The sequence below is a fragment of the Natrix helvetica genome (genome assembly GCF_964273705.1).
Source record: "Natrix helvetica genome assembly, chromosome: 8".
NCBI lineage: Eukaryota > Metazoa > Chordata > Lepidosauria > Squamata > Natricidae > Natrix > Natrix helvetica.
In genome coordinates, this window is record NC_138559.1 from 16,282,972 (window position 1) to 16,310,583 (window position 27,612).

Sequence of the window (27,612 nt, forward strand, 5' to 3'; positions counted from 1 at the left end):
GTAGGAACACAACTGGTGTGATGTACCTCAAGGCAACTGGACATCAGAAGGTCTCCAAGAGGCACACCAAGTTGTTTGGGAAGGGACCCAAACTAGTATCTGCCTTGCCAGCATATTCTCCTCTGCTCCCTCATTGTTGAAGGCACTATGTAAATCCTTTCTCAGGAAGGCTAGAAGCTTCCACAAAAATTGGCCACCTGGGGGACATCCCTTTCGAGTTTCTCCGACATCCAGGTCATGTTTGTCCCAAAGGTGCTTTTTCAAGAGGCAACGGAACTTTGTTTTTCTCTGAAGAAGCTTCTTGAACTCAGAATGGAAGGGTTTATATTCCTTGCAGACATTTGCATTCTTTTTATCTTTCCATTCCCTACCATCCTGTGAGAGCTGAAGAAGCTTCTTGGATGAGAAGTGAAATGTCTTCAAAGAAAAACAAGAAAGTCCAATTGCCTCTTGAAAAAAGCACCTTTGGGACCCACATGGGGGGAGCAGAATAAGGAATGAGATACACTTAAGTCTCTACAAGATCTGTTTAGCACCTAGAGCCACCCCAGGGGTGGGTTCCTGCCAGTTCTAACCTTTTCTATAGAAGAGGTTCCACAAATCTACAGTGCCGTTTAGAACCGGTTCCAGCTCCCTCCCCCCGCCCGTCCGCACATGATCAAGATGAAAAGCGAGAGGAGGAATTCTGGGAGTTGAAGTCCACAAGTCTTAAAGCTGTCAAGTTTGAACACCCATGAGGGTTTTTCCCCCTAAAGGGTTAGGGTTGCAAGGGTCTTGTAACTTGACAGCTTTAAGACTTGTGCGCTTCAAATGCCAGAGTTTCTGAGCCAACATTTTGGTTGCTAAGCAAGAGCGTTGTTAAGTGAGTTTCACCACAGTTTACAAGTTGGCCATGCCCACCCAGTCACATGACTGCCAAGCCACTCCCCTGTCACATGGCCAGCAAGCCACTCCCACAAAGCAGGCCACACCTACAGAAGAGGTTCTAAAAAAATTGAAGCCCATCACTGAGCCACACCCACGTACAAAATAAAGCTTTGAAAAATTCAATAGTTCTCATTAGTTTGGGAAGCAGAAAGTTCTTGTTTGCCCCCCATTTATCTTGCAGGTAGTGCAAAGACCTTTCCCTGCAGACTCAGGGCAACATTGCCATGGTTAGGCCATGGCCTATTTAAAAAGACAGTTAATATTTATGCCTTTCTTTCTGCCATAGGCTTTTAATATAATTGCACACAATTTAAAATGCAAGTCAAATAATAAAACCAGACATACGAGAATGAAAAAGATAATAACCCACACAAGACTTGCATCAAGGTCACCCGATGAGAAACATAGTGGTGTGGTAATAACTATTAATAGTCCAACGGAAGCCCATCGTCCTCACCTTTGGTCAGAAAAGGGAGAACTGGGTGTAATCTTTGGAAGAGGGCATTCCAGCACATTATTATTATTATTTAGCAGACGGCAATGATACATTAGCCAGGAAGCTACAAGGCTAATACAGAGTAGTAACTCTTGAGGTCCCATCCCACATGTTGGCTAGTTCAGTATATTGTCTTTGTCACTTATCAATGGCAGACAGACCCACATCAGACAGTCAAGGCAGAAAAACAAGAGTTTGATTTAAATATGGTTTATATTGGTGCTGAGGGCTCAGTCCCAGAATTACGGGTCTCCATTAAGGTGAAGTGCAAAGGCAAGAGAGCCTCAGCCTGGCAGTTAGAAGATGACACCCTCAGGTTTCTACTGTGGGGATGGTCTCCATCTTTCTCCAGGTCTCTTGCTTGAGACTTTCATGTCCCCCCCCCCCCCCCAATATCATTTTTCCTGGTTGTGAATGATTTTGAACCTGCTGCAGCCTGGTCACGTTTGTGATGTTCCTACCAGCACAGAGCTAACAAATAACCCTGATTATCTCTGTCTTGTCCTCAGCTTCTTCCTGAGCTGACAAACCCAGATGAGCTGCTGTCCTACCTGGGGCCCCCTGACCTTCCCAATAACAGCAACGATGACCTGCTCTCTTTGTTTGAGAACAATTGAAGCTGCCCCAGATGGAACCCTGGCATCATGCTCCACCTGCCATGTTCTCTCTCTCTCTCTCTCTCTCTCTTTCTCTCTCTCTCTCTCTCTCACACACACACACACACACACACTTTCACTTACAATTTATCCCGTAGCTTCCCAGGCTGTCATCAAGAGAGAGACCTTGCCTTGTATCTCGGTGGTAGCCATGAAGCCCTGCTAGTGAATCAGTGCGAGGGACCTTGGCCAGGCAGCCATCTCCTTTTGCTAGGATTGCCTCTTGTCCATAAAAGGGCTCCCATGGGAGACTAGGAATGCTTGTTTTACTTGTTTTGAGAAGTCCTTCCAGCCCAGGAGAGAGGGTGGTGCTGCTGCTGTTGATGGGGACTGAAAAACGGCCTTTTTATCATGTTACTGAGGCCAGACCAGGCACAGGGCATTGTCTTGCTTCTAATAATATTCCCAAGATAGCTTCCGCAAACCTACAGCCAGGGCAGGAAGAAATGCATCTGGTTAGCCTTTGGAAATGTTACTAGAATCGACAACTCCCATCATGTGCGTCATTTATTGATCCCTTGAGATGAGTATGCCTGCCTGGTCGTCTGAAGCTATGGAATGAAACTGACACCTCACACTTCATCCCCTTTCCTCGTGGATTTTAAAGAACAAATTCCAAGGAACATCAGAGCTCGACTACATCTAGAGAAAGCAGGTCAAGCTTGCCTGCTGCCATCTGCCCCTGGATCTGGAGCCCTCCTTCCCATGAGCTACAGTAGTTCTTCCTGTCCATCCTCTACAGCCTTGACATGGACCGAGCAGCAGTTCCCCGTGCGGTTTCCAGCATCGTGGTGAGAGCATCCTCAAATTCAGATGAGCAACCTGCCCGCTGTCTCTCTCTTCAAAAGGAGGCTGTTCCCTGCAGAGGGACCCCAGGCAAATTCCAGCTAGGAAATCTTCCCCCGTGACTTCCTGCTGACTGCAAAAGTGAAGAAACGCATCTCTGACTGAAAGAATCAAAGGTTCCTCAGATATAGCCTCCGTCGGCTGATGGATCCATCTTACAAGCACAACAATGTACATAATGTAGAAACACTAAAAGAAACAAACAAACAAACAAAAAAGAAGAAGAAGCGAGGGTGGGAGGAAGCGGAAGTGGGAGGGATGGGAAAGAAAATGTTTTAAAAACTCATCACACTTGTTGTATAGTCTCACGGGGCTCCCCAGGCATGGGGCAAAGGTCCTCTGTATAAATGTGCATAAGCTTCCTAGATTGTAATATAGACCATTCCACATGGACAGAGTGCACCCTCCAGAAACGTGATGCTTTTAGCCATAGCCGGGGCTTGTCCCTTGCATTTGATCTGTGGGGATCCCGCCAAAGGAGAGTCTGGATGCTGAGATTTTACTCATTTTAATCCCGAGCCCCCGAAAGTTAAGTGGCAACGAGACGAATCCAAAAACTTTAAGTTTTAAAAATACGTGTGTGTGTTGGCCTTCCGTTCCCTTCCATCCTGCCCAGGAACCTACTTTGGTTAAGGGTTGCATTTGGGGTGGTGGTGAAGAGATCCCAAATGTGGTCTTGTCTGTGAAAAATCAAGCCATTGTTTGTGGCCAGGTTTCCTGAGCCAGGGAGTCCCTGTGTCCCAAGTGCTGACAGCTCTGTTGACTTTCGTGTATCTTGTTTCATTATTGCTATATATTAAAGGATTCTTTTTGGTGGGGCTCACCAAATACCTTTTGTGGGCCATTGACTTTCAAGTTTGATTGCTTGCAGTCTCGAGGGGGGAAAGTGTGTGTGTGTGGGGGGGAAGGGCAGATCACACGGTGAGTTATTTTCTCCTCCGCTTCTGTAGAATATAGAAACTCATTTCTTGAAGAGACAAGTCGATGACCAACCCAAGGCCAAAAAAATATTGAAATTGGCAGCCGTGTCACAGAAACCAAGGAATGACTAGGAGCATAATTTTAATTAGGGTATAACCATACTAATTTGTGTGGTTGGAGAGGGTCCGTTGTCGCAAGAGGCAAAATAACCTTGAGGGCAATAGAATACAAGCACTGCAGAGAATTCAACTTTGGAAGCATTTGGGGGCCATGCTAAAAGGTTAAAAAGTTGGTGGAGGCTGAAAGGGTGCCAAAGAAACCCTATTTAAAAAATCCCTCCCTCTCTAAAACTGATCGATGTTTCTCCTCTTTTAAGAGAACCTGGTATTCTTATATGTCCTCCAGCAAAAACATGAATCTTATCTCTTCTAGGCGTTTGTGCTAGAATTCAGTAAACCTTGGCCCGTTTTCATTCAAATCTGAGCGATGGAGAAAAGAAAACTCGGCTACACTCTCCTATTACCGTTATTAGAATCACCCTATATGAAGCACCCCAAATCAGATACTATCCTACCAAATTGGAGGTGAGGACATCTCAGAGCCAGACAGGATGCTGGGATTGTCATGCATGTCCAGGTTAAGCCTCTATGTTAAGTTGTAGGACTGTTGTGCACAACAGGGAAATAAATTACTGCAATGTCAGTTGTCCTGGTACGCCAAGGAGAACGGAAAGTTACAATACTTCTCCAAAGAGAGAGAGAAGGGAACATGTCACAAGTAGCACTGCCTCCCTTGCACTAAAAAAAGTCCATCAATCAGTGATATATAGCCCAAGTTTTGATGGCCCCAGAATAATTTCTAAAGTCTGCTGCAATTAGAGATTTTTGCAACCTCGGGAAGCATGTTGATGGCCCAGTGAGATGGATCTTGATGTAGCTAGAGACAACTAATAAAATTACTGAGATTTTGGTCATGTCTAACTAAACTCCTATTAATTTCAGGTATGACTGAATCTGGATCTAGCCTTCCTGTGGGCAGTGCATGTTCCTGTCCCTTTCAAGTCTAGGAAATCTACCTTACAGGTTTCCTTTGAAGTAGTCCAAAAAGTTAAGAATGACTGAATGAAGAAGAATTGACGCCTTCGAACTGTGGTACTGGTGTAAATTATTGTGTATACTATGGATGGCCAGAGTAACTATCAGAGGTGTTAAATCATATAAAACCAGACACATCACTCTAAGCTAAAATCATAAGGCTACGTCTGAGTTGCTTTGGCCATGTCATGCCCGCAAATTCATTGAAGAAGGCAATGATGCTAGGGATGGTTGGTGGAACAAGAAGAAGAGTTAAGCAAAGAACTTGCTGGCTTGACAACATCAAATCTGATACAAAGATGAACATCCAACAACTGAAAGATGCTGTGCTTCACAAGGTCTTATGGACAACACTTGCCTATAAAGTCACCAAGAGTTGGACACAACTAAATAGTTAAGACAACAATTCCAAAAGCCATCTTGATGAGAAGAGCTTTTAGCAAGTTGAATCTCATTCCTAGACCAAGTCCCAGGTTTCAGCGGTCAGATATTTTGAGGTCGTCCTGGTGCTGGATGTTAGAAGAGTCTGAAGTTGCCCTGCATAATGGGAGAAGGGTCACTGGTGCAGCACCGTATCAAGGTTCGATCCCCCATCTCCAGTTCAGCAGATTAGGTTGCGAAATATATTTGTCTGACATTTTGGAATGTCTCTGCCACTTTTTATAGGCAGTAGTTGGGATAGATGGAATTACAACCGGTCTGGTAGACTGCAGGTTCCTAGTAGTCTAGGAGAAAGTCCAGGGTTAAATATACTCAAGGCTATTTCTAAGTAAAAGAGAAATAAAGGAAAGCAAGCAATAGATGACCAGAATTCCTGAATCCCAGATGGTCTCCGGGAAATGGAGGAAATTTCAAAAATCAAAACTTTGGGAAGGGAACGCAGCATGAACATTTTCCTGGAGCGTTAACTAACAAGGGAGGTTTGAAAGGCGCTTGTTTTGTACCCCAAGAAAATTTTGGGAAGGAACAAAAATGAGCTAAAGTCAGTTCTTGCTTACAAAACACCCTACCGCAAAACTCAAGGAAGGCTTTTAGAACAAAGTGGAGAAATCATTTAAGGGCTAAAGAGATCTTGATTGCTTAGAATTAAATCTCCAAAAGGAAGTGGGAGACAGACAGAACAGAATCTACTCAACATAGAATTAACAAAACAGGAAGCACAATAGAATGTATAATTGTCAGCAAGCACATCATTCTTCCAGATGATTTTGCCTGGGGATGTTAATGATGTCAGGTCCTTTATACTGAATTTCTGCAGATTACTGGGAAAAGGAGACAGCCAAGATGCCACCTTTAGAAAAAAAAGTAGCAAGTCTTAGAAATAAATTGGTATCTTGATTGAGCCTCCCCTCTCGTGGTATGTAGAAAATTAATGCTGAGGATGATAAGAATTCCCCTACAATTTCCAGGTGGTTGATCAGGAGTGACTGGAGAAGAATTAGGTAGTCCTGCAGATTCTGAATGTCCTCTCCAGGCCCTTCAGACGTCCCTTATCACCAACGCATGCCCAAAGGAATACCCCATTCAGCACTTTTCTTGATGTACAGACCATGAGCAAGAAGAGGTCATTTTGATTGATAGCTCATGAGTTCAATATCCAGGTAAGACCATTGCTAGGAATCACATGCCTTCAATTATGTAGGCCTACTGGTTTTCACCAATTAATAATGTACTAGATTATAATGTATTATTCAGAATAAGGCTCTTTTTTTTCTTTCTGCATTGCCAGGTATTTGCTCGACTGACCACCACTATCACCCCAGGGGACATCCCAATAAACATATTATGGGTTTCTAATGAAGGAGTGCTCGCTTTTATCAGCACACTAGGAAGCCTGAGCTCAATTTTATCCTCAGAGCGCCATGCATTTTTTTTCTTCTGCAGCTCTGAATTGTCAGGAAAAAACATCTGTATAAATGTTGCTGCACGTTGTCAGCCTTTTCTCACTAGATTATAATAAATAACTGAAACTCAAGGTTATTCCAGGTGAAGAACACAATTTACCTTTGATTTTGAAGCCGGCCGTAATGAAATGAAGACATGGCGGGAGGGGGTGGGGAGAGTGAAACTGACAGAAAGTGGTCCATTTTTACCCACAAAATAATCCATCACTTATCACCCTTGATTTTAATTCTGATTCATTCTTTCTCTGGACAGAGAGAGGATTGGGCTCATTTATTACCTGGTTGACACAGACACATGCCTGCCCCATTGGGCATGTAAACAAATCCCACAATAAAGAACTATTTTCTCATATTCTCAGCATCCAGAAACTTCTGACAAGGAATAACCTAGGTTAGTGAATGGTTGAACATCTCTCTCTTCCTGCTATTCCCTCCACTGGCAGAAATAAAAGCATAAACCAGCCTTCCTCAACTCCGCCTCCATCCCATTTGTACTCTGGATGTACTGGGCAATAATTCTCAGAATCTCCATGTATGGCCCATGGGGGTCATAATTCAGCACTTCTGAAGACAACCGTGCATAGCAATTACATTCCTGGAGAGGACAATGCAACAGACCAAACCACTCTGAAGTCTTCTAGCTCAAGCAGGAGGCCCTATACCAGGGGTGTCCAAAATTGGGAACTTTAAGACTTGTGGACTTCAACTCCCAGAATTCCCCAGCCAGCATGGCTGGCTGGGGAATTCTGGGAGTTGAAGTCCACAAGTCTTAAAGTTCTCAAGTTTGGACAACCCTGCCCTATACCATTTCAGACAAATGGCTATCCTTAAAAACCTCCACTAATGGGGCACTTACAACTTCTGGAGGAAAGCTGTTCCACGTATTAATTGTTCTGTCGAGAAATATTTCCTTAGTTCTACCGATAGGTAGGAGCTCTCTTTGATATTCTACGTTGGTTCTCTCCTTGGCTAGTTTCCATCCATTGTTTTACCTGCCTTCAGGTGGAAAAACTAGGTTCAGTTTCTTCCAACTCAGGTGTGCTGTCCCACAAGCCCTATTTGTCTCCTATTCCCCTATTCTAATTTGCCATCCTGGTAGCTGCCACTGGCTGTGGAGCATGTTATCCCCGATGGAGTTATTTGAGCAAGGGTGTCCTGCAAGTATGCAACTAATTCAGTTTTCTGACCTTCCTAGCCCTGAAAAATTGAGGTGCTGCAGATTCAAATTAATGACAAGTCTGATCTAAAAAGATTAATTGCCCACGCAACGGCTGCGTTTTGTAGAGATTCTCAGTCATCCAGGTCACGGTTGTCCCAAAGGTGCTTTTTCAGGAGGCAGCTGGACTTCCTTGTTTTTTCTTTGAAGATGTTTTGCTTCTCATCCAAGAAGCTTCTCCAGCTCTGACAGGTGTGGGAGTAGGAATGGATTTCCAGAGGGGGAAAAAATGGCAGACTACAGGAAACAGGAGCACTCCTCAGGTGACCCTTAGATCAACCTCCCAAGTGCTTCAACAGCCGTCTGAAAGGATGCAAATGACCAGCCGTCTGCAAGGAATATAACTCCCGCCATTCCCAAATATCCTGTCAGAGCTGAAGAAGCTTCTTGGATGAGAAGCGAAACATCTTCAAACCAAAAAAACAAGGAAGCCCAGTTTCCTCCTGAAAAAGCATCTTTCAGACAATGGCCGAGTTCAGACATTCCACTCTATCCATTTTTTAAAATGTAAGGCAGTTTAATATAAAAACAGTAGCTGACGGGATTTGCACATCACACTAAGTGCTAAAGGATGATTTAGAAACCAAAACGATCGTTTTTCACGCTGCGTGCTAAATCGAATCACATTAAAGCTTAGCACAATGTGGAAACGCGATTAGATGTTTCAATACTCTGGTTTAGGGTGTGGACATTTTTCTGGATAGTCATCCTATCTTCTGAAGTGCTCCGAAGATTGGACTGAGCTCAAATTCATTCTGAAAGCTTTAAAGGATCCGTTTTAGCCACAGAAGGTTGAACGCTCCTGAAATTTTCAAACAGCCCCACTTGAAAAGTATTCCCTGGAGATCAAGTTGAAGTACTTCCTGGGTCTGCAGCTAAGGAGCATAATGCGATCTTGGCAGCTGTTGGGGGAATTAAATCAGGAGCTCGTGCTTTGCATAGCGGGGAGGCTGAGCGTGTCTGACAGCTGCGCCAAAAGTTCTCCCTGGGGAACAGATGGCTCTTGCTCAGCTTCCAGCGACAGGTACGGGACAGCAAAGGAAGAGGGAAGATGAGGGAACAGGTGGGGCCTCAAGGTCTAATCCCCAAGGATTATTCTAGAATCTCTCCCGAGAAATCCATCTTGCTGGAAGAACTTGCGGCTCTTCAGTGTCAGGCATCAGCATAACAAGCACACCGGCCCTGCTTTTCTTGACTTCATAATTAGTCTGAACAGAGTGGTGCAACCTCGTTGGCGGCTATTGGGAGCATCTCTAGAGGCAGTCAAGGAGGCTGCGTTTCCTGCCAGTCAGAATTGCAATCCTACCTGGGAATGGGTGGGGGTGGGAGAAATTGCCCCAAGGAGGGATTTAATGTGCTCAACTTTGGTGTTGGCTTCCAAAGCAAAAACTATAAACATTTTTCACTGGTGGGGGACTGATAATTTCCCTTTTTCTGAGTTCAATTTTTTGATTGGATTAACTTTCCTGCTTTATTCCCGCAACCTCTTATACATTGCAACCGTTGAATCCTGTTGCAAGAGTAGACAAAATCTTCTCTCGCCTGGCTTTTTGGGATAGCTTTCTACCGATAAGTGGGTTTATACATATATCTGAAGATTGTTTCTGCAGCCATTTTCAGCTGAAAAAGAAATGAGTTGATAAAAATAATCTATTGCACCTTCCAGCCTTAAGGATAGTACAAACCTACAGAGAAAACTGCTTTTTGTCACGTCAGCTGATGACGGGAAATTGCATCGCAGCCGGTTATCATTTTGTTCTCCATCATTTGGTGCTTGAGAAGGTTCTGTTGGGCAAACAATCCCATTCAATGGTAAACCATTCTTCTTAACTGCAGAAAACTGAACGGGAGGGATTTTGTACCCGTGGCAAGTGTTTTCACTAATGAAATAGTTTCTCAAGTTGCAGGTATGGTAGATATACTTAGTTAGGGGAGCAGCAGCAATAAAAAGCTACCCAGGAGGAATATCCTGTAAAAGTAGTTCTACACTTATGACCACTATTGAGCCCAACATTTCTGTTGTTAAGCGGAACAGCTGTTATGTAAGTTTTACGCCATTTTACAATCTTCCTTGCCACCGTTAAGTGAATCACGGCTGTTGTTAAGTTAGTAACACAGATATTAATTGAATCTGGCTTCCCTATTGACTTTGCTTGTCCGAAGGTCACAAAAGGGGATCGAATGAGCCCGAGATACGGCCACCTCTTTAAATATGAGCCAGGAGCCACGCATCTGAATTTTTGAACAGGTGACCATGGGGATACTGCCAGAGTTTTAAGTGAAAAAGTGTCATAAATCACTTTTTTTCAGTGGTGGTGTAACTTTGAATGGTCCCTAAACAATCTGGTTGTAAATCAAGGACTACCTGTACATTCCAGGCTTCTGATAAGCATGGGCCAATTGATGGAGCTTCCAAGTGTCCCTTATTCTTATTTTTTTCCTCACAATCTAGGTTCGCCTTCTCATAGAGCAGCTGTTCTCAACCTGTGGATCGGGACCCCTTTGGGGGTCGAACGACCCTTTTACGGGGGTCGCCTAAGACCACCGGAAAACATATATTTTCGATGGTCTTAGGAATGGAGACACCAATTTGATGGTTGGGGGTCACCACAACATGAGGAACTGTATTAAAGGGTCGTGGCATTGGGAAGGTTGAGGACCACTGTCGTAGAGCAAGGGCGTCAAACTTGCGGCCTGTGGGCCAGATGCGTCACACACTGGCCACGCCCACCCCCGGGTTAGTGAAGGGGGGGAGAGTTGTGATATGTCACGTGACGTGTCATCGTGAGTTTGACATCCTGTCATAGGGTTTAAAAGACCAAGTGGAATTTAAACGGCACATTTGAGTCCCTTGAGCAGATTCTAATCATCGTTTGCTGGTAAGAAGGCTTTCCGCATGAAATGCCTATTGAAACCACCATTTTGTGTTATCCGAGGAAAGCCATAAAGATACCCACAGGAAGCGCCACCTGCCAGTTAGCTTCTACACGGCGTCCCAGGGGGTCCTCGGGCCGCTGACAAAGCTTTTAACGTTTCTCACACATCTTACCACTTTAGCTAATTAAATACAGAGCTGCCCGGAGCAGGGCCAACCAATGAATGCCCTTGTTTTGCAGCCATGGGCTTGCACATGGAGAAGATTAATGCTCATGCTGTTTGTGCTAGAGATTGAAAACGCTTTGCGGACAGACAGAGCCTTTCCCTGGCCATAATCATTATATTTTCTTCAAATCCGTAGGGAAACAGAGATCCAAGTAGCATGGGCTGCATCCTTAATAGGACAACTCAGAACAGAACAGACAGAGCATGGCTTAGTCTGATGACCAAATATCGTCACTGTACTGTCCTCAGTACTCTCAAAATGTCGTCTTCTGCTGAACCAGGACAAAAGATGTCTTCTCCTCATGACCCAGCTGCTTTGAGGCATTCCTGCTCAGTGCTTTATGGACACTCATGTGGGCTCCAGATAGTTTTGCCCTTTTGAATCTAGTACAGCGGGGGCCTTGATTTGGATCCTCACCCACCTGGTAAGGCAAGTGCTATAACTGATCACTATTGGTCACTATTTTGTAACAATCTCTTGGGCATATTCTAAATATGCTCAGCGTGCCAAAAATATGGGGATCTCTGCATTAACCCTAGTAATCTTTCCTCTTTCCAAATCTGATCTTTTTTTGCTACAATGGTAGAAGTCCAAATCTTTTTAACCTCTCACAAAAGCTTACTCCAATCTTTAACTATATGACTATCACGTTGTTGTCATTCTTTTTCCCTCGTTCAGTCTTCTGAGGAGGAGGAGGCAAGGCACACTCAGTCAGCAGCCAAAGCATGTACAATCTTTTATCATGTCGTTGCTAAATAAAAAGTTGTCGTTGAGTTGGCAACTCATTGCATGTAAAAAAACAAAACAAGATCTTATCCGACATCTTGTTTTCTTACAACTCGAAAAAATTAACAGTCAATGGGATAAATTATTGTACTGGAAGGACAAAACGTGAAGCATTTTAGCAAATCTGACAAGGCAGCTTCCAGGGCCAGGATTTAGGATCAGTATTATTGGGCATTTGTGAAGGTCCAACTTTTAGAAGGGAAGTTGATGTTTAGTAGCACTGGCTTTGATCCATCTCACACTTTGTGATGATTGCTTATGCACAGGCCTACTAAGTATAGGAGCTGGTATATTAGCAACAGGCCTCATTTATCTTGACCTTCCCTCTTGGGTATTTAGGAGGGCTGGGCCCATCTAAGTTAATATCATTGTGATAAAAGAATGTTTTATAGCCAAGGTGCAAATGACTTAGGGTTGCAAAGCACTTTCCCTTAGCATCCTGATCCTTTTCTCAAGTGCCCATGAATGTAAGACTACATGCCATGTGATCAGTGACAAAAGAGGTTTGCTAATATTGTAGCCCTATTGTCACTTTAAGGAAAATAACTGGTGCGGCGGGTTAACCGTAAACGTTTGCTTCACTCCTGGAGCATGGAAAGGTATCCTGGTGCAGCAGATAAATCAAATATTTTCCCCTTTCTAGTTCCTGATTTCTGACATGAGACAAGATAAATCCACCCAAGTAATAGTGTTGTTTGTTTGATTGATGCTTCCTTGTCAAATGTCAGAATTTTAGATAGGTTCTTGCTTGAAGTAACAAATCCACTCCATTATGGCATGACTTGATATTTTAGTTTTTAAAGAGGAAGAATAAATTGAAATTATTTCCTGGGTATGGGAAATCCTAATCCTAATTTCAGGATATAACGGTGTTTACCATTTGAAAAAAGGGAGCCGGTGACCATGTTTCTATTGGAGGAAAGTCAGCACTTTCGCATCCATATAAACATTATTTCCTGCCTTATTTATTAAGCTAAAATGCAAGGAGATGGGGGATTAAGGATACTTGAATTGCTAGACCTGGAACTAAAAGAGCAATGAAGTCGTAGGGTGGGGAGACAGACAAGAAAAAGACCAAAGTCCACTTCACAACCATCCAGGAGAGTGTCCAAGAGCACCTAGGATAGAGCTACTAAAGAAGCAAGATTAACAAGAATTCTGTTCCCAACTGGTATTATTAAATTTAAAAGTTTCCAACCAACTCCACAAAGTTTCCCAATATGTATTTAGCTTCTGGCAGCTTGTGGAATTGAAGGAACATCAGGTATGGTTGCTGAAACTAACTAGGTTTGTTTCAAGGTATAAGAAGGCATTTTAATCAGTTTCAGGTTGATACTCCTGCTAGACATTCTTCCTACTTCAAGGATCACAAAAGCACCCTTTACTCCACTTTTGCAGTTTAAGCAGCCAATTGCTTAAGGCTTTTCTCCAAATGTTTACCGTACTTACATTGAAAAAGATTCCTTCAGAAGGGAGTGCTTCTAAAAAAATTTTTAAAAAGTGAAAGATGTTTTTGAGATCAAAAAACTTGATCTCAAAACTGCCAGAACCACGTAATGGACAGCAAATGAAGCTAAAAGATTTTAGTTTTCATCTATGCCACCTACTCATCTGAATCCATATGAATGGTCTGATACTTGAAGGATATCTGTTACGAATATACAGATAGTCCTCGACCAATCATTTAGTGACCATTTGAAGTTAAAGGATATTGAAAAAAAGAGACTTATGACCAATCCTTGCACTGTCACAGTATGCTTATGGTCCTATGTTCAACATTCAGGCGCTTAGAAACCCACATGTATCTATGACGATTAAAGCATTGTGAAGTTACCAGATTATTATGTGGCCTTCCCAGCTGGGTTCTAACAAGCAAAGTCAATGGGGAAGCTGGATTTGCTTAACAACCATGGGACAAAAAGTCATAAAATCAGGTGCACCTCCTTTAGCCACAGAAATTCTGGCCCCAATTGTGATCATAAACCCAGGACTACCTATATCTAGGCAGAACCCTCATAAACTGGACCTGGAACAGGTTTGGAAATTTCAGCCACTAGGTTATCATTAGATTCTTTGGGGTCCGTCCCTGCTGAGCCTTCCTTAAGCAAGTGCCTGTCTCACAACTGAAGCTTTAGCTGGTCACACATTTGAAAGCTGTTGTCTAAATTCACTTCAGAGAAGCAGCATGAATTCTGTGCTTCCTTTTAGTGGAACAGGCTGAAGGACTCTGGACTGTGATTCCCAATATGTTATCTTTTATCCAAAGTAGACTTTGCAGAGAGGTGGCAGAATAAATTTGGCATCTTTTTGTAATTTGGAGCCAATGGCTTATCTATTACTGTTAACCCACATGCCAGCTGCTATAAACTCAAACTCAAACTACATCTAATACTATGTATCAGGATATAGATCTGGTACCTACTGAAGGGGGAGAAAAAGAACAATAAAAGGCACTGATCCCAGATCATTTTGATATGCTGCAAATTATGACCAATTCAACTAATGAGGCACTTAATTTATTTTTCTGGAGCAGTTTGTTCTAAATTTCTTAGATTGCAATGCAAAGTGTAAAGATTACAATTGGGGGGGGGGATCTTAGATCAGCCAGAATGATGCTGTAAAACAGCCATTCATTGTGAACAGGTTTTCACAACTTTGTGGCTTAATCCACTTGACGGACTATAGAGGTGGCACCGTGTAATTTTACTCTACTCCTGGAGAATGGGAATTTTAATTATTATTTTATTTAGGGGAAACATTACCCAACCTCAATGGAATCAAAGCCAGAGGGTGTCAGTAGGCCACAAGCAGTCAATCTGCATCAAATCCTGACTCAGCTAATTTGCACTAATAATTATTTTTGCACCAAGGGCTTGGTTACAACCGGGGCTAGTTCCTCACTTGAACCCTACTCCACAGAGCAGTTTGTGGGATTAAAAAAGAAAGAGAGAGTGAATCCCTTGAAGAAAAAAGGGTGGCGTCCAATAAAACAAAGCAGCAAATCAGCTTCCTTGGCCTGGATTCGGCACACAGGCTGCTTTCCTAGGCCTCGTTGCAGGATCCCAAGCCCCTCTCGCGTGCTCCTCGCCCTGGACTCCTAATTAAAGCTTTGCTTTTCATGCCTATCTTGTCCCCTTCAGGGCATCTCCCCATTTCGGTTGCAACTCGTGTGCCAACCCAGCTCAAGACAGATTTCTCTCTCAGCCAACGGGGTGGGCGCTCCATTAAAAAAAAAAAGTAATGAAATTAATGGCAAATAAGCCATTCCTTCAGGAAATAATTTTAAGGAGAAATCCCCCCCCCAGCTCCCACCCAACGGTTACGGCCCCTCCTCCCCCCAGCCATCCTCTCCCTTTACTCAACGCAGGCTAACACCGCGCATGCGCCGCATGCCTACCTTTCTTCGGTTCCCGCCTCTCGTTAAGGCCACACCCCTACATTGAGGCGCGGGAGGCGTCGAGCCCGCCTTTGCCCGTCAAAAAGCGCCCGGATTAGCCGGCGCTCCTTTCATTTCGACATCCTGCCTTTATTGTGATTGGCGGAAGGTCGCGTGAGGGAAAGTCCGGACGGGGAGGGGGAGGGGGCGTCGTCTATATAAGAGCTGCGAACAGGCGCTTTCCTTCCCGCTGCGCCGCGTTCGCTGGTGTGGAGCTGTGGTTGCTGGTCCTTGTCTGTGGCTGGTGCCGCTTTTTTTAAAAAACAAAACCCCTCGTTCACGCGGTGCGCTTCCCCCAGCTATGCCTAACCCTTTCGTGTTCTTCGATGTTGCCGCCGACGGACAGCCCCTTGGGCGCATCACCTTCGAGGTAGGGAGGCGGGGAAAAAAGGGGGGGAAAGACCGTCTCGGTGGGAAAAGCACGGTCTGAGGCGGACGCGCCGCCATTTCCTGTCGGGGTGGGAGCGCGGGGGCCATTTTGGGACTTGGCTGAATGTAGCGGGAGGGGAGGAAGTAGAAACAGGCGGGGGGGTGGGAAGAAAAAAAAATGCAGGCACCTCGCTGCCTCGCCGGAGGGGCTGCGCGCGCACCTGGGTGGTGGTGAGAGGAGGGAGGGAGGGCGCGCGAGCGAGCCAGGGGAGCGGGAGCGCGCACGTCCTCGCCGTTGCCGCCTCCACGTGGCCGCCGCCCTCCTCCTGCCTCCCCTCCATTGCTTCGGAAATGGAGGCTCGGCGGGACTTTTAATGGAGCCGCGCGATTCTCCTTCCGTTTGGGATTTCCCTTCTCTGCTTCTGCACTGTCCCAGCTGCGCTTATCCGCGCCCCACCCTTCCCATGCAGCGAGGGAAGGGAGTGCCCACGATGCGGGAAGAGGGGATGGCTCCTTTCGCCTCTTAATCGCTTTTCTCCTATTACGGGGGTTGGGGGGGGGGAGAAGCACTTCGCTCCCATGGGATGCTTGCTCCTTCACTCTGCCCGGACAAAGCGAGCAAGGAGGGCGTCCCAAAAGCGCTCTAGTGTAGATCTAGATATTAGCAGAGAGGTATCGAGCCGGGTCACGACTTTTTGAGACGTCCTCTTGTCTAGATTTTGTACGGGAGGACAAAAGAGGAAGCCTCAAAAAAAGCGCTAGCATAAGGGAGTTTATATACTGTAACCCATCTCTGTATAGAATTCTATATCTAGATGAATAGAGATGGGTGAGCCTTTGGTTAATTTCCATGGCTTGGAAGGCTTGCTTCCTTGTTACCGGGAGAATCCGCAGTCAATTCCCGGAGCAGTTCTTTCTTCCTTTTGTATTACATTTGTATGGTTAAAAAGCCATAAATGAAGAGATAAATTCTAGGCAACTTGTAAAGGAAAAATCGTTGTGAATGAAGCTGCATGTAACTTAAATTTGCCCTCTGTTAGGAGAACTTTTAAACGGATTGCTCCGAATAAACTTCTTGTATGCTGAAAACTTAATAACCTCCAAATATTAGAGGAAGGACATTTAAGTTTTTCAATACAAATTGCTGTGCTTTGGAAAATTTGCTTATCTGAGCAAGGGTCTATATTACTAGGGTTGACAATGTAATTAGAATTCCACAAGTATAGTTTTCTCTTGGTACCTGCCTGAGGTCTGGTAGATCCAAAAAATGATTGGATATAATTTGGATTTCCCCTGTAGTTGGCACATTTGAAAGTGCACACATTATTTTCTACTCACCACCCTGTTTTCTGGTAGTAGGCCAATAAACCATTTGCATGTATTTCTCAATCTGACTTAAGTGAATTGCTCCAATATACTATTGATCACAGTTCCTTAGTGCAAAGTATTTAAGATTAGTTAATGGAGAGAATACTTTTTACATTAGTTAGAGAAATATGTGCACTTTAGTGTAACAATGAATTGCATTAACTATTGTCCCACTTTTGTTCTACAGCTGTTTGCAGACACAGTTCCAAAGACAGCAGGTTGGTAAAGAAACATTTATTGGCATGTTCATTTCAGTTTATACATTGTCAAAGATCTAAACAAATTCTGCAATCTCTTTAGAAAATTTCCGTGTGTTGAGCACTGGGGAGAAAGGTTTCGGTTACAAGGGATCATGCTTTCACAGAGTCATTCCTGGATTCATGTGTCAGGTATGTATTATGATTGGTGTATGTTCTTAGTTGCTTGAGAAGCCTTGTACATTAATGTGATGGATTTTCCGATGGATTTTCACCTACCCATCTAGGCTGGAGGTGATGAATAAGGGTGGAGAAAGCCTGGCTAAATTGATGTTTCAGCTGTACTTGGGATGTGTTTCTGCAGGGTGGTGACTTTACCCGCCATAATGGAACAGGCGGTAAATCTATTTATGGTGAGAAGTTTGCCGATGAGAACTTCATACTCAAGCACACAGGCTCTGGCATTTTATCTATGGCGAATGCTGGTCCCAATACAAATGGGTCTCAGTTCTTCATCTGCACCGAGAAAACTGAATGGTAAGTAAGACTTGGTTTGAGATTGAATTGGTTCACTTGACTTGTTTAAGTCTTAGACTTGTCTGAAGTTGTACAAATAACCATCAGTGCAATTCCTGCTAAAATAGCTATTGCCATGCCCTGAATGCTGATAGGATATTCGTTTGTGGAATTGCAGGTTGTATTCACCATAGTATTCATCTCTACTTCCTTAGGTTGGATGGGAAACACGTGGTCTTTGGCCAAGTCAGAGAGGGAATGGACATTGTGAGGAAAATAGAGAGCTTTGGCTCAAAGAATGGCAAACCAAGCAAGAAGATCATCATCTCTGATTGCGGAGATATGAAGTAACATTCTTGTCGTCTTAACAAATTGACCATTCCTTCTGTAGCTGGGGTTAGTCCCCTCTGAATCTTTATGCTCCTGACTTACTGGTGCGTTTCTATTGGATTTCAATTTCTGCTCCCTCACAAGTCCAGCTGGACTGAAGACAAATTTGTTTTCAAAATGAAATAAAACAAGTTAAACCATGTGCTGATTTTGTGTTTTCTTCCTGCAGGCAAAAGCTCACTGTGGCAAATCTGATGAATTATGCCAAGAGTATAACAAATATTACAGATATTGGGGATAGACTACAAGTTGGGCAGTAGGAGATAAAACACAGTTTTATGCCTGGTGTTCTGGAGGGCTTCTAACCACATGGCTATAGAGTGTGCTCGGTGTCAGTTTACTAAAGCAAATCCTTGCTCTGCTGATACACAAATAAGTGAACATTTGAACTGATTTAAGATAAGGGCTGTGAGAGATTCCAATTCACAGTTGGGACAGGCATTATGAAATGGGATGCACTTCTGTAATTAGGCTGGTTAAGATGCATAGGTTAGAAACAAGAATTAAGGTTGAAACAGTGCTGTCCCAAAATGATGTATTGAACAAGCAAATGAGAAACAAACGTACTAGAGCTCAAGCTTTTCCTCATAAAGTATCCATTAGTGGATTTCCTCCTGGATCTCAAAAACAGATCAGTAGCTTAGCAAGTGATTGGCTTCAAATTATTTAGATTTTTGCTGAGATTGTGGATGCACACACTGCTGGCTTTTTGCCTTAGTTGAAATATTTCTAAATGCCACATTCTGTGATAACTGAGGCTACCTTCCTACAGAAGAGGCCTGTAACGCAGTAATAGCACATTTGCCATATTCACACATCTAGTCTACAATTGTTCGAGTGGTTGACTTCCCAAGCATGACATTCCTGCAGAGATCCATTGTAAATTGTCTTAAGTATAAAAGGGATTTTACCCAGTATGCTTTTTACTTAGGGCAAACTCTGTAATAATGGCTCCCATTTAGGTTAATGCTACCAGCCTGTCCTCAGATATGTCTTACAAGGACTACAGTGGTGCCAGGAGTAATAACTAACGAGGTCAAAAGAATGTACACAGGAATAAAATCTGGATTGCTTTGGCATGTCTTCTAAAACCTGGTTTCATACTGTCAGCATAACAGGACTGGTTAATTGGCTGTGTTCCATTGAGATCCTCTTGGTCCTGTCAGTGCCTTGTTAAATGTATTGGGTGGAATCCAATTTTGCTACACCAAGTTTGCAAAGAGTTCAGTGTGAAGGATCGTTTGATAGGGCAGCATGTTGATCAGTGCAGTCCTAAGAATAGTGCAAAGTCCAGATGTGAAAAATCAGTGTATAATTTACAAATAAGTGCATTTCACATTTTCCATTCTTGCTAATATTACAGGATATTGGTGATAACCCTCAATAGGCAGAGGTTTTGCTAGTGATTAATGTTTAGATGTGCTAACCTCAGGGATTTTCATTGAAAAATGCAAGGTTGAGATTCATTTCTCTTAGTCTTGCAATAGCTATGGCAGGGGTGTCAAATTAGAGATTTACAGGCCAGATTTTAGCAAAGGGAAAGTCACTACATTAGGTGAAGACAATGTGACAACGTGAGTTTCACACTTGCTATAAGGTGTTCAATATTTCTTTCCTGATCATGACTGCAAGCTCAGATCATCTCATACAAGAGAAATACTGTGAGATTCATTTAAACTGTTTTGACTTCAAACTGGCTTGCCTTCAATTAGCAAATGCCATTAGATAAGGTTTGTAATTTAAGTTTTACAAAGCAAGATGAAGAAATGTTAACTTTAGGAACCTGGCATACATTCACACAACTCCAGTCGCTTGGGGGCTACAGGACTTTGAAAAGCTAAGGTCAGCACTTGCAAATTTGGTACCAAAAAATGACATCTTTCCCTGCATTTATTTATGAGAAGGTATCTACAATTTGATTCGCAGCTTGGAAAAAAAAATCTATCCCGCCCTCCTCACCTTATCTAAACAAATAACTGAAAATGCAGTTACCATTTCTAATTTCTAATCAAATGACTAGGCAGTATGCAATTCTAAAATTATAAAACAAACATTAAAACACACCATTCATAAAATAAGTTCAAACAGTAATGATTAATCAACTAATAGTGAAGCCAAATAACAAGCCCTTGACAGTTAAAATGCTTGAACATATATACCCCTTAAATATAAGCCAAGGCAGAGCCGTGGTTACAATTACAGTACCGCAAGCTACTTTGATTGCCACCTGCCAGCAGTTTGGCCATTCGAGTCTCACCGGTTCAAGGTTAATTTGGATTTCCATGGTAAAATGAGGGCCCAGATTGTTGGGGGCAATATGCTGATTCTGTAAACTGCTTAGGGCTGTAAAGCACTATGAAGCGGTATATAAGTCTTAAGTGCTTTTGCTATTGCTAAATTCTTGAATTCTCATAAAGTTGTCTCCTTCCCCTAGACCAGGGGTGTCCAAACTTGAGAACTTTAAGACTTGTGGACTTCAACTCCCAGAATTCCCCAGCCAGCATGGCTGGCTGGGGAATTCTGGGCGTTGAAGTCCACAAGTCTTAAAGTTCCCAAGTTTGGACACCCCTGCCCTAGACAGATACTTAAATTTTCTTCACCAAGAAAAGAATTGGCATGAGGTAGGCATCCTTTCTCTGGCTCTGAGGCTTCTTCATTCCGTCTTTTGGCAGGTCAGTTCTTGCAGGCTTAAATCTGTCCATCCAAAACAGCGCAGCCACTGGATCCTCTCAGTCCAATTCATTTTCTCATGTTCTACTTCATTATTTTATTTTTCTACTTTACTTCGTTAAGCTGCCTACAGTTGCTCCACGCGAGACAGACGATAAATAAAAGTAACAAATAAAAGTGAATAATGGAGGGGTGAAGATAACAGAATTCTCAAAATGTGGCAATCCAGCCTTGCAACGTTGGGAAGGACTTTGCATTTAAAGCACTTACGAAGGTCTGCAGGAGACAGATCTACCTTTATAAAATTAAACCAATTCCCTTGTGTTTATTTTGTACAATGACAATAAAGGCTATGCTATATTTATGTCCCCCTCTTGGGGATCGGAACATAACTTGAAGATCCCTAGGGAAGGTTGAATGCGTTATCACAGCTATATTGGCAGCAGCCTGTGATGCCGTTTTGCAGTAAGACCTCCTAGTACCTAGTTCAATTCCTATGCTTATCTTGGCTCCTGCTGGAAAGGAAGAAGCAGCCAGGAGGGGCATTAATGTCTTCCAGCAGAAAGCAACTGTCATTGTAAGGGGAGGAAATCGACAGAGCCCAGCAGAATGTCCTGGTCCCCCCCCCCCAATTTGTCCATCAGAGGTTGTCCAGGATCTTTGACACTGGAGTAAGGGCAGCAGAAGATCGCGTGCCAGTCGCTTGGCCCCCACATTTCAAACTGCCTACTCATAACTCCAAATCGGAAGAGAGCAATCATCCCCAGCTAGCATGGCCAGGCGGATGGGAATTGTAGTCCCAACATAACCAGCCTCAATGTGCTGAAATGGAAACATAAGATTAGACCACAGATGACCCCATCCAACCTCCCCCTGCCCCCCTCCGGGAACAGCAGTTTCCCGCGTTGTAAAGGGATCTGCTAAAGGCACTTCTAGGAGATCCCGCAGGCCGGTTGGTCGGTCCCCGTAGAGATCCCATCCCAGCGGGATCCCTTGAGTGCTCTTGCTGCAACAAAGCGTGTCCGGCGCCGTTTCTCCCTCTTGCTCAGGAGAAGCCCCGCAGTTTTGCGCCCGCGCGGCTGAAACCGCCGCAATGCAACACAAGCGGAGGCCGGGAAGGAAGGGTGGGGGGGAGGGGGAAGGGATGTCCGTCGCCCGCCTCTCCGCAGCCCTGGTCGGAGCCCCAAATGGCGGCTTTTGGGCCGTGCCAGGGCGTGACCGCCAGGCTAGCCGAGCAGGACGCTTGCAAAAACGGCCGAGCTGTGCAGCGCGGAGAAAAAGCCCTCCCCGCTCCCATCTGCGCCCACGCCAGCCGCCCTTCCTTGCAGAAACCGAGCAAAGCCCTCGGGGAGAGAAGACGGAGCCGGCTCCCTGCTGACTCACTGGACCCCGTGGGCGGGCGAGGCCGAGGAGGCCGCGGGGAAGAACCCAGCCCCAAGTGGGGCAGTGGAAATCTACAGCGCCCTTTCCGCCTTTTCCGAGCCAGGCTTCGTTCCCGCCCAGCCTTCAATCCCGCAGGCTCTCGCCGCAGCGCCTGCTCGCAATGGCTTCGCTCCCAGCGCGCCCCCTAGCGGCTCTGGAAAGCCAAGGATGGCGCTGGCGAGTTTGGTACCAGACATGACATCTTTCCCTGCGTTTGTGGGACGGTACCATTCCACTCGCGGTTTGGGGGGGGGGAAATATCTCTTCCCCATTCCCGCTCTCAAGAGTTTTGGAGAACTTGCAATCGGCCAGCCGAGATTGGATATACAATCACCACCACCCCTCTGGTAGGGTACCAATAATGCGATTTTTCTGGATTTTGGGAAGAAACAAGATACTCAAAGTTTTGTAGGAAGCTCCAACCCCCCAAAGAAATATTTTGGGGATATTAGAGACAGAATATTCTATTTCCCTAAAGGAGAAATGGAAAAACATGCTCTTAAAGGCAGAAAGCAGCCCCAATTTCCTGCATAGTAAAATAGCCTCCAGGAGACGCCTGAAATCTTTAGAGAGGGATATTTTAGGCCTATTAAGAAATGCAAGCCAGCCTATTCACAAACAAAACACCTTCAGCCACAGCTCTCCCAGGCTGGGATTACAATTTAGATCCTGCACACAAATTCTAAGAACAGGACATGAGTTTTAGGACATGATACGATTAACCCACCACCATTGAAATAGCAAGAGACATTAAAAAAAGCCCCTTCATTGCACAACAACAGTTCGAACTTCAAATGCCAGAGTTTCTGAGCCAACATTTTGGTTGCTAAGCAAGAGTGTTGTTAAGTGAGTTTCACCATATTTTACAGGTTGGCCACGCCCACCCAGTTACATGGCTGGCAAGCCACTCCCACCCAGTCACATGGCCGGCAAGCCACTCCCACAAAGCAGGCCACACCTACAGAAGAGGTTCTAAAAAAATTGAAACCCACCACTGAACAGGGCCCAATATGTTAGCTTCCCTCTACTCCACTCAGTGTTAACCACTGGCCAGGCTGAGCACCTGATTCAAATCCTGAAGACATATGGGTAGGAGATCTTGTGGAAGGATGAGAGGGAGCTTGCTGGACGGTTATCTGGCAGGCAGGATTCTTTCTGAAATGCATGTTTTTACCTGCTCTTAAACCTCAAAAGATTCCAACAGGGTCTACTTAAACCAGTACAAACAATGAAATGCTAACAGTAAACATAGCATTCCAAATGAAAAATGACAATCAAGTCTTAAATGTTTGCTTTGAAATCCAGTGCAAACAATATTAGAAGGTACAAAGAAAAAATATATTGCCACCAGGAAGTGAAAATAACAAAATGCTGGTGCATGAAGATGCTGCAGCTGACAAAAATCTGGGAAGCCACTGAATGGAAGTTCAGTTGGTTGTTGTTGTTAGTTGCGAAGTTATGCCCGACCCATGGTGACCCCATGAATGTTCCTCCAGGCCTTCCTGTCCTTTACCATCGTCTGGAGTCAATTTAAGCTCACGCCTACTGCTTCGGTGATTCCATCCAGCCACCTTGTTCTCTGTCATCCCATTCTTATTTGCCCTCAATATTTCCCAGCATTAGGCTCTTCTCCAGGGAGTTTTTCCTTCTCATTAGGTAGCCAAAGTATTCGAGTTTCATCTTTGGGTTCTGGCCTTCTAAAGAGCAGTCAGGGTTGATCTCCTCTAGCACTGACCGGTTTGATCGCCTTGCAGGAGTCTTCTCCAGCACCATAGTTCAAAGGCCTCAATTCTTTGGCGCTTAGCCTTTCTTATGGTCCAACTTTCACAGCCATACATTGCAACTGGAAAAACCATAGCTTTGACTATACGCACTTTTGTTGGCAGGGTGACGTCTCTGCTTTTTAGTATACTGTCTACATTTGCTATAGCTTTCCTTCCGAAGGGCAAGCGCCTTTTAATTTCTTGGCTGCAGTCCCCATCTGCGGTGATCTTGGAGCCCAGGAAAATAAAATCAGTTTTTACCTCCATTTCTTCCCCATCAATCTGCTTAACAACAACATACCTTTATGCAATCATTGTCTCATTTTAAATATTTTTACAGTATAAAGAAAAGTGGGTACCTGCAGCCCTTGGCTTTGGTCCATAATGAAGCAGCCCCGTCCCTTGGAAATGTTTATGACCTGGTTTGATTGGTATTTGCATGTTGTGATGTGATTGGTTCAAGAAAAGTTAGCCATAGATTCTGGATTTGAACAGGTAAGAAGCATGTGTTTTTTTTGGTTTGTAGAAAGATGTGTAGCTAATACTGTATCCAAAGAGAAAGCGTCAGAAAAAGGAGTAGTAATATTACAGAATTGTCCATGCTCTTTCCTGGCCACCAAGGAAGCAGCTTTCCTCAAACCTGATGCTTTTGCCATAGGTTGGATCTCAGTTTCCATAATTCCCAGACGCTTTTTTTTTTTGGCAAAGAAAGTAGAAGCCCAGCACATTTAGAGGACTAATTCAATAAAACCTTTCGAGTGTGACCCAAAGTGCCACCTGGTGGCCCAAATGAGGGCATTCTGGATTTTTACGGTTACTGCAGCTTTTGTTTTTCTTTCTCTAATGGTGATTTAACTCACTAAAGAAGCCGAGTTACACCACCCTTTTCACTTCCCAGTGGCGCAGGGCTCAGTGGCCTTTCTGCGTTGCATTAGCCACAGAGCAGAAGTGCCAATTATATGGGAGGGGGGGGAGGGAATTAAAGCCTCGCTGCTCTTGTATCATTAGTTTTTAGCTCAGACCAGTGGTGGGATTCAAATAATTTTAACAACCAGTTCTCAGCCCTAATGATTTCTTCCAACAGCCAGTTCACCAAACTGCTCAGCAAATTAACGATCAGTTCTCCTGAAGTAGTTGGCACAAAGAAGAGGGAGTCAAACTATTCTCCAAAGCACCTGAGGGTAGGACAAGAAGCAATGGGTGGAAACTAATCAAGGAGAGAAGCAACTTAGAACTGAGGAGAAACTTCCTGACAGTTAGAACAATTAATCAGTGGAACAGAAGTTGCCTCCAGAAGTTGTGAATGCCCCAACACTGGAAGTCTTTAAGAAGATGTTGGATAGCTATTTGTCTGAAACGGTATTGGGTTTCCTGCCTAGGCAGGGGGTTGGACTAGAAGACCTCCAAGGTCCCTTCCAACTCTACTATTGTATTATTATTGTATTGTAGTGCAAACTGGCTGAATCCCACCACTGGCTCAGGCCCTGATGCATTTTTAATCAGAACCAACCTTGATCCATAGATCATATCAAGGTTTTCGGTATTGTGGGGAGCCAACTGTTCTGATTTACCAGTCCTAGTTTTGAGTTCAATGGGTTTGGGGAACCAATATCATTTCTTTTTTCCTATGCCAGCCTGAATATTTTAGAGGTGAAGTAAGCAATAAGAAAGAAGAGCAGCTGAGATTTTAAATAACTTCCTGCCTTTGATTTTCTGCCTAAAGTTCTTGGGACTTTTATTTGGGCCATGGATCCTTCTTAATGTGGAAGATCTTACAGGAATCATGGTGCGAGAGGAAAATAAAAGAAGGGCTTCCCAAAGGGGCTTTTTCCAAAAGGCAACTGGACTTCCTTGGTCTTTTTCCTTCAAAACGCTTTGCCTCTCATCCAGGAAACTTCTTCAGTTTTGTTCATCAGTTCAGTTCTTCTTCCGAGAACTGAGCTTTTTGGATGAGAAGCGAAACATTGTCAAGGAAAAAGAAAACCCAAGAAAGCTCACTTGCCTTTTAGAAAAGCCGAGGGAAGAAACAAGACATAAACTCTCCATTCATCCCCCCCCTCCCCCCCCCATGGGCCTTTCTGCTTGGCTCCTAAGCCTGGGTGATAAGTGGCAGTTAAGAAAGGGGAGATTCCTGGCAGTTTTCCCAATTGCTCACGGAGCTGCTGGTGGTGGTGGTGAAGTTCTCACCATCCCGTTCCTCTCTTTCGTTTGTAGCCAGAGGCCTCTGATCAGAAACTTCTCAGCTCTGCCAAGTCTTCTGCTATTTCTGGCCTACTCAGGAGAAGAAGTTATCTTCTTGCTATTTTTAATCCGGAAGCTTTAGCCAGAATGGGAGAGCTGCCCTTCCGTCAGCATGAATGGCTCCGAAGATGGAGCTGCTTGGTCAGGAGGGGGGAGATGGGCAGGGCAGAGCAGAAGACCTGTATAAATAGCATCAGAACGGTCATTCGCAGTGCGGGTAGCTCCAGGCAGCAGCCAAATTCCGCCTTTGGTGCTGGCTCCTTGCTGAGGCCGACGGTGTTTGTTTCCTCCAGGACAATGCCAACCCACCGGCTCGTGATCGTCCGCCATGGCGAGAGTACCTGGAACCAGGAAAATCGCTTCTGCGGCTGGTTTGATGCTGAGCTCAGCGAAAAGGGGAAGGAGGAGGCCAAGCGCGGAGCCCAGGCCATCAAGGAAGCAGGCTACGAGTTTGATTGTTTCTACACCTCGGTGCTGAAGCGAGCCATCCGCACCCTCTGGTACATCATGGATGGCTGTGACCAGATGTGGGTCCCTGTCATACGCACTTGGCGCCTGAATGAGCGCCACTACGGAGGTCTGACTGGCCTCAACAAGGCTGAGACGGCAGCCAAGCATGGGGAAGAGCAGGTCAAAATCTGGAGGCGATCTTATGACATTCCACCTCCCCCCATGGATGAAAGCCACCCTTTTTACAAAGTCATCAGCAAGGTCAGTTGGCAACACAGAGGACTAACAGGTGGTGGGCATTGGGGCAGTCCGTAAGGCTGTGGAGATGTGGGTTCAAATCTAGGTAGTCCTAGACTTATGACCACAATTGGGCCCGGACTGTCTCTTGTTAAGCCAGACATTTGTAAGGCTGGGTTTTGCCTCATTTTTCGCCCTTTCTTACCTCAGTTATTAAGTGAATTATTGGAGTTGATAAAATGAGTAACCTGCTTGTTAAGCGAACCTGGCTTCCCCCTTGACTTTGCTTGTCAAAAGGCTGCAAAAAGGGATCGCATGACCTTGGGACATAGCAAGGGTCGTAAGTATGAACCGATTGCCAAATATCTGAATTTTGATCCCGGGATCGTAAGGGTGAAAAACGGTCATGAGTCACTTTTCAGCATCGTAGCTCTGACTGGTCACTAAATGAATTGTTGTGAGGACTACCAATATCTCATTTGTAGGAAGCTTGAGGGTCAAGGGTGACCTTGACTCTCAAGTCTTTCTTCCTTCATCTAATTCTCAACGAGGATGTGAGGAATAAGATCTATTGAAGGGAGGGAAAAGCTGTTTTGCTGCCTTG

General features: G+C 44.5%; 3 protein-coding genes across 3 annotated transcripts in view; all 3 read left to right on the forward strand.

Moving 5' to 3' along the window:
- The window catches only part of ZMIZ2 (zinc finger MIZ-type containing 2), a 79,486-nt gene extending 75,699 nt beyond the window's left edge, over nucleotides 1-3,787 (forward strand). Inside the window, exon 19 of the mRNA XM_081960852.1 lies at nucleotides 1,933-3,787. Within this exon, the coding sequence (XP_081816978.1) occupies nucleotides 1,933-2,040 (108 nt within the window). The 3' untranslated portion in view covers nucleotides 2,041-3,787. The remainder of the gene's footprint in view (nucleotides 1-1,932) is intronic.
- An 11,781-nt stretch (nucleotides 3,788-15,568) lies between these two features.
- PPIA (peptidylprolyl isomerase A) lies at nucleotides 15,569-18,367 on the forward strand. Its single transcript, XM_081961470.1, has 5 exons — nucleotides 15,569-15,755; nucleotides 17,310-17,340; nucleotides 17,423-17,511; nucleotides 17,684-17,856; nucleotides 18,051-18,367. Exons 1-5 carry the CDS (start codon nucleotides 15,687-15,689, stop codon nucleotides 18,184-18,186), a joined length of 498 nt encoding a protein of 165 aa, XP_081817596.1. The 5' UTR covers nucleotides 15,569-15,686; the 3' UTR covers nucleotides 18,187-18,367.
- Nucleotides 18,368-26,508: 8,141 nt separating this feature from the next.
- PGAM2 (phosphoglycerate mutase 2) overlaps nucleotides 26,509-27,612 on the forward strand; it is a 10,628-nt gene continuing 9,524 nt past the window's right edge. Inside the window, exon 1 of the mRNA XM_081961343.1 lies at nucleotides 26,509-27,032. Coding sequence (XP_081817469.1) covers nucleotides 26,619-27,032 — 414 coding nt within the window. The 5' untranslated portion in view covers nucleotides 26,509-26,618. The remainder of the gene's footprint in view (nucleotides 27,033-27,612) is intronic.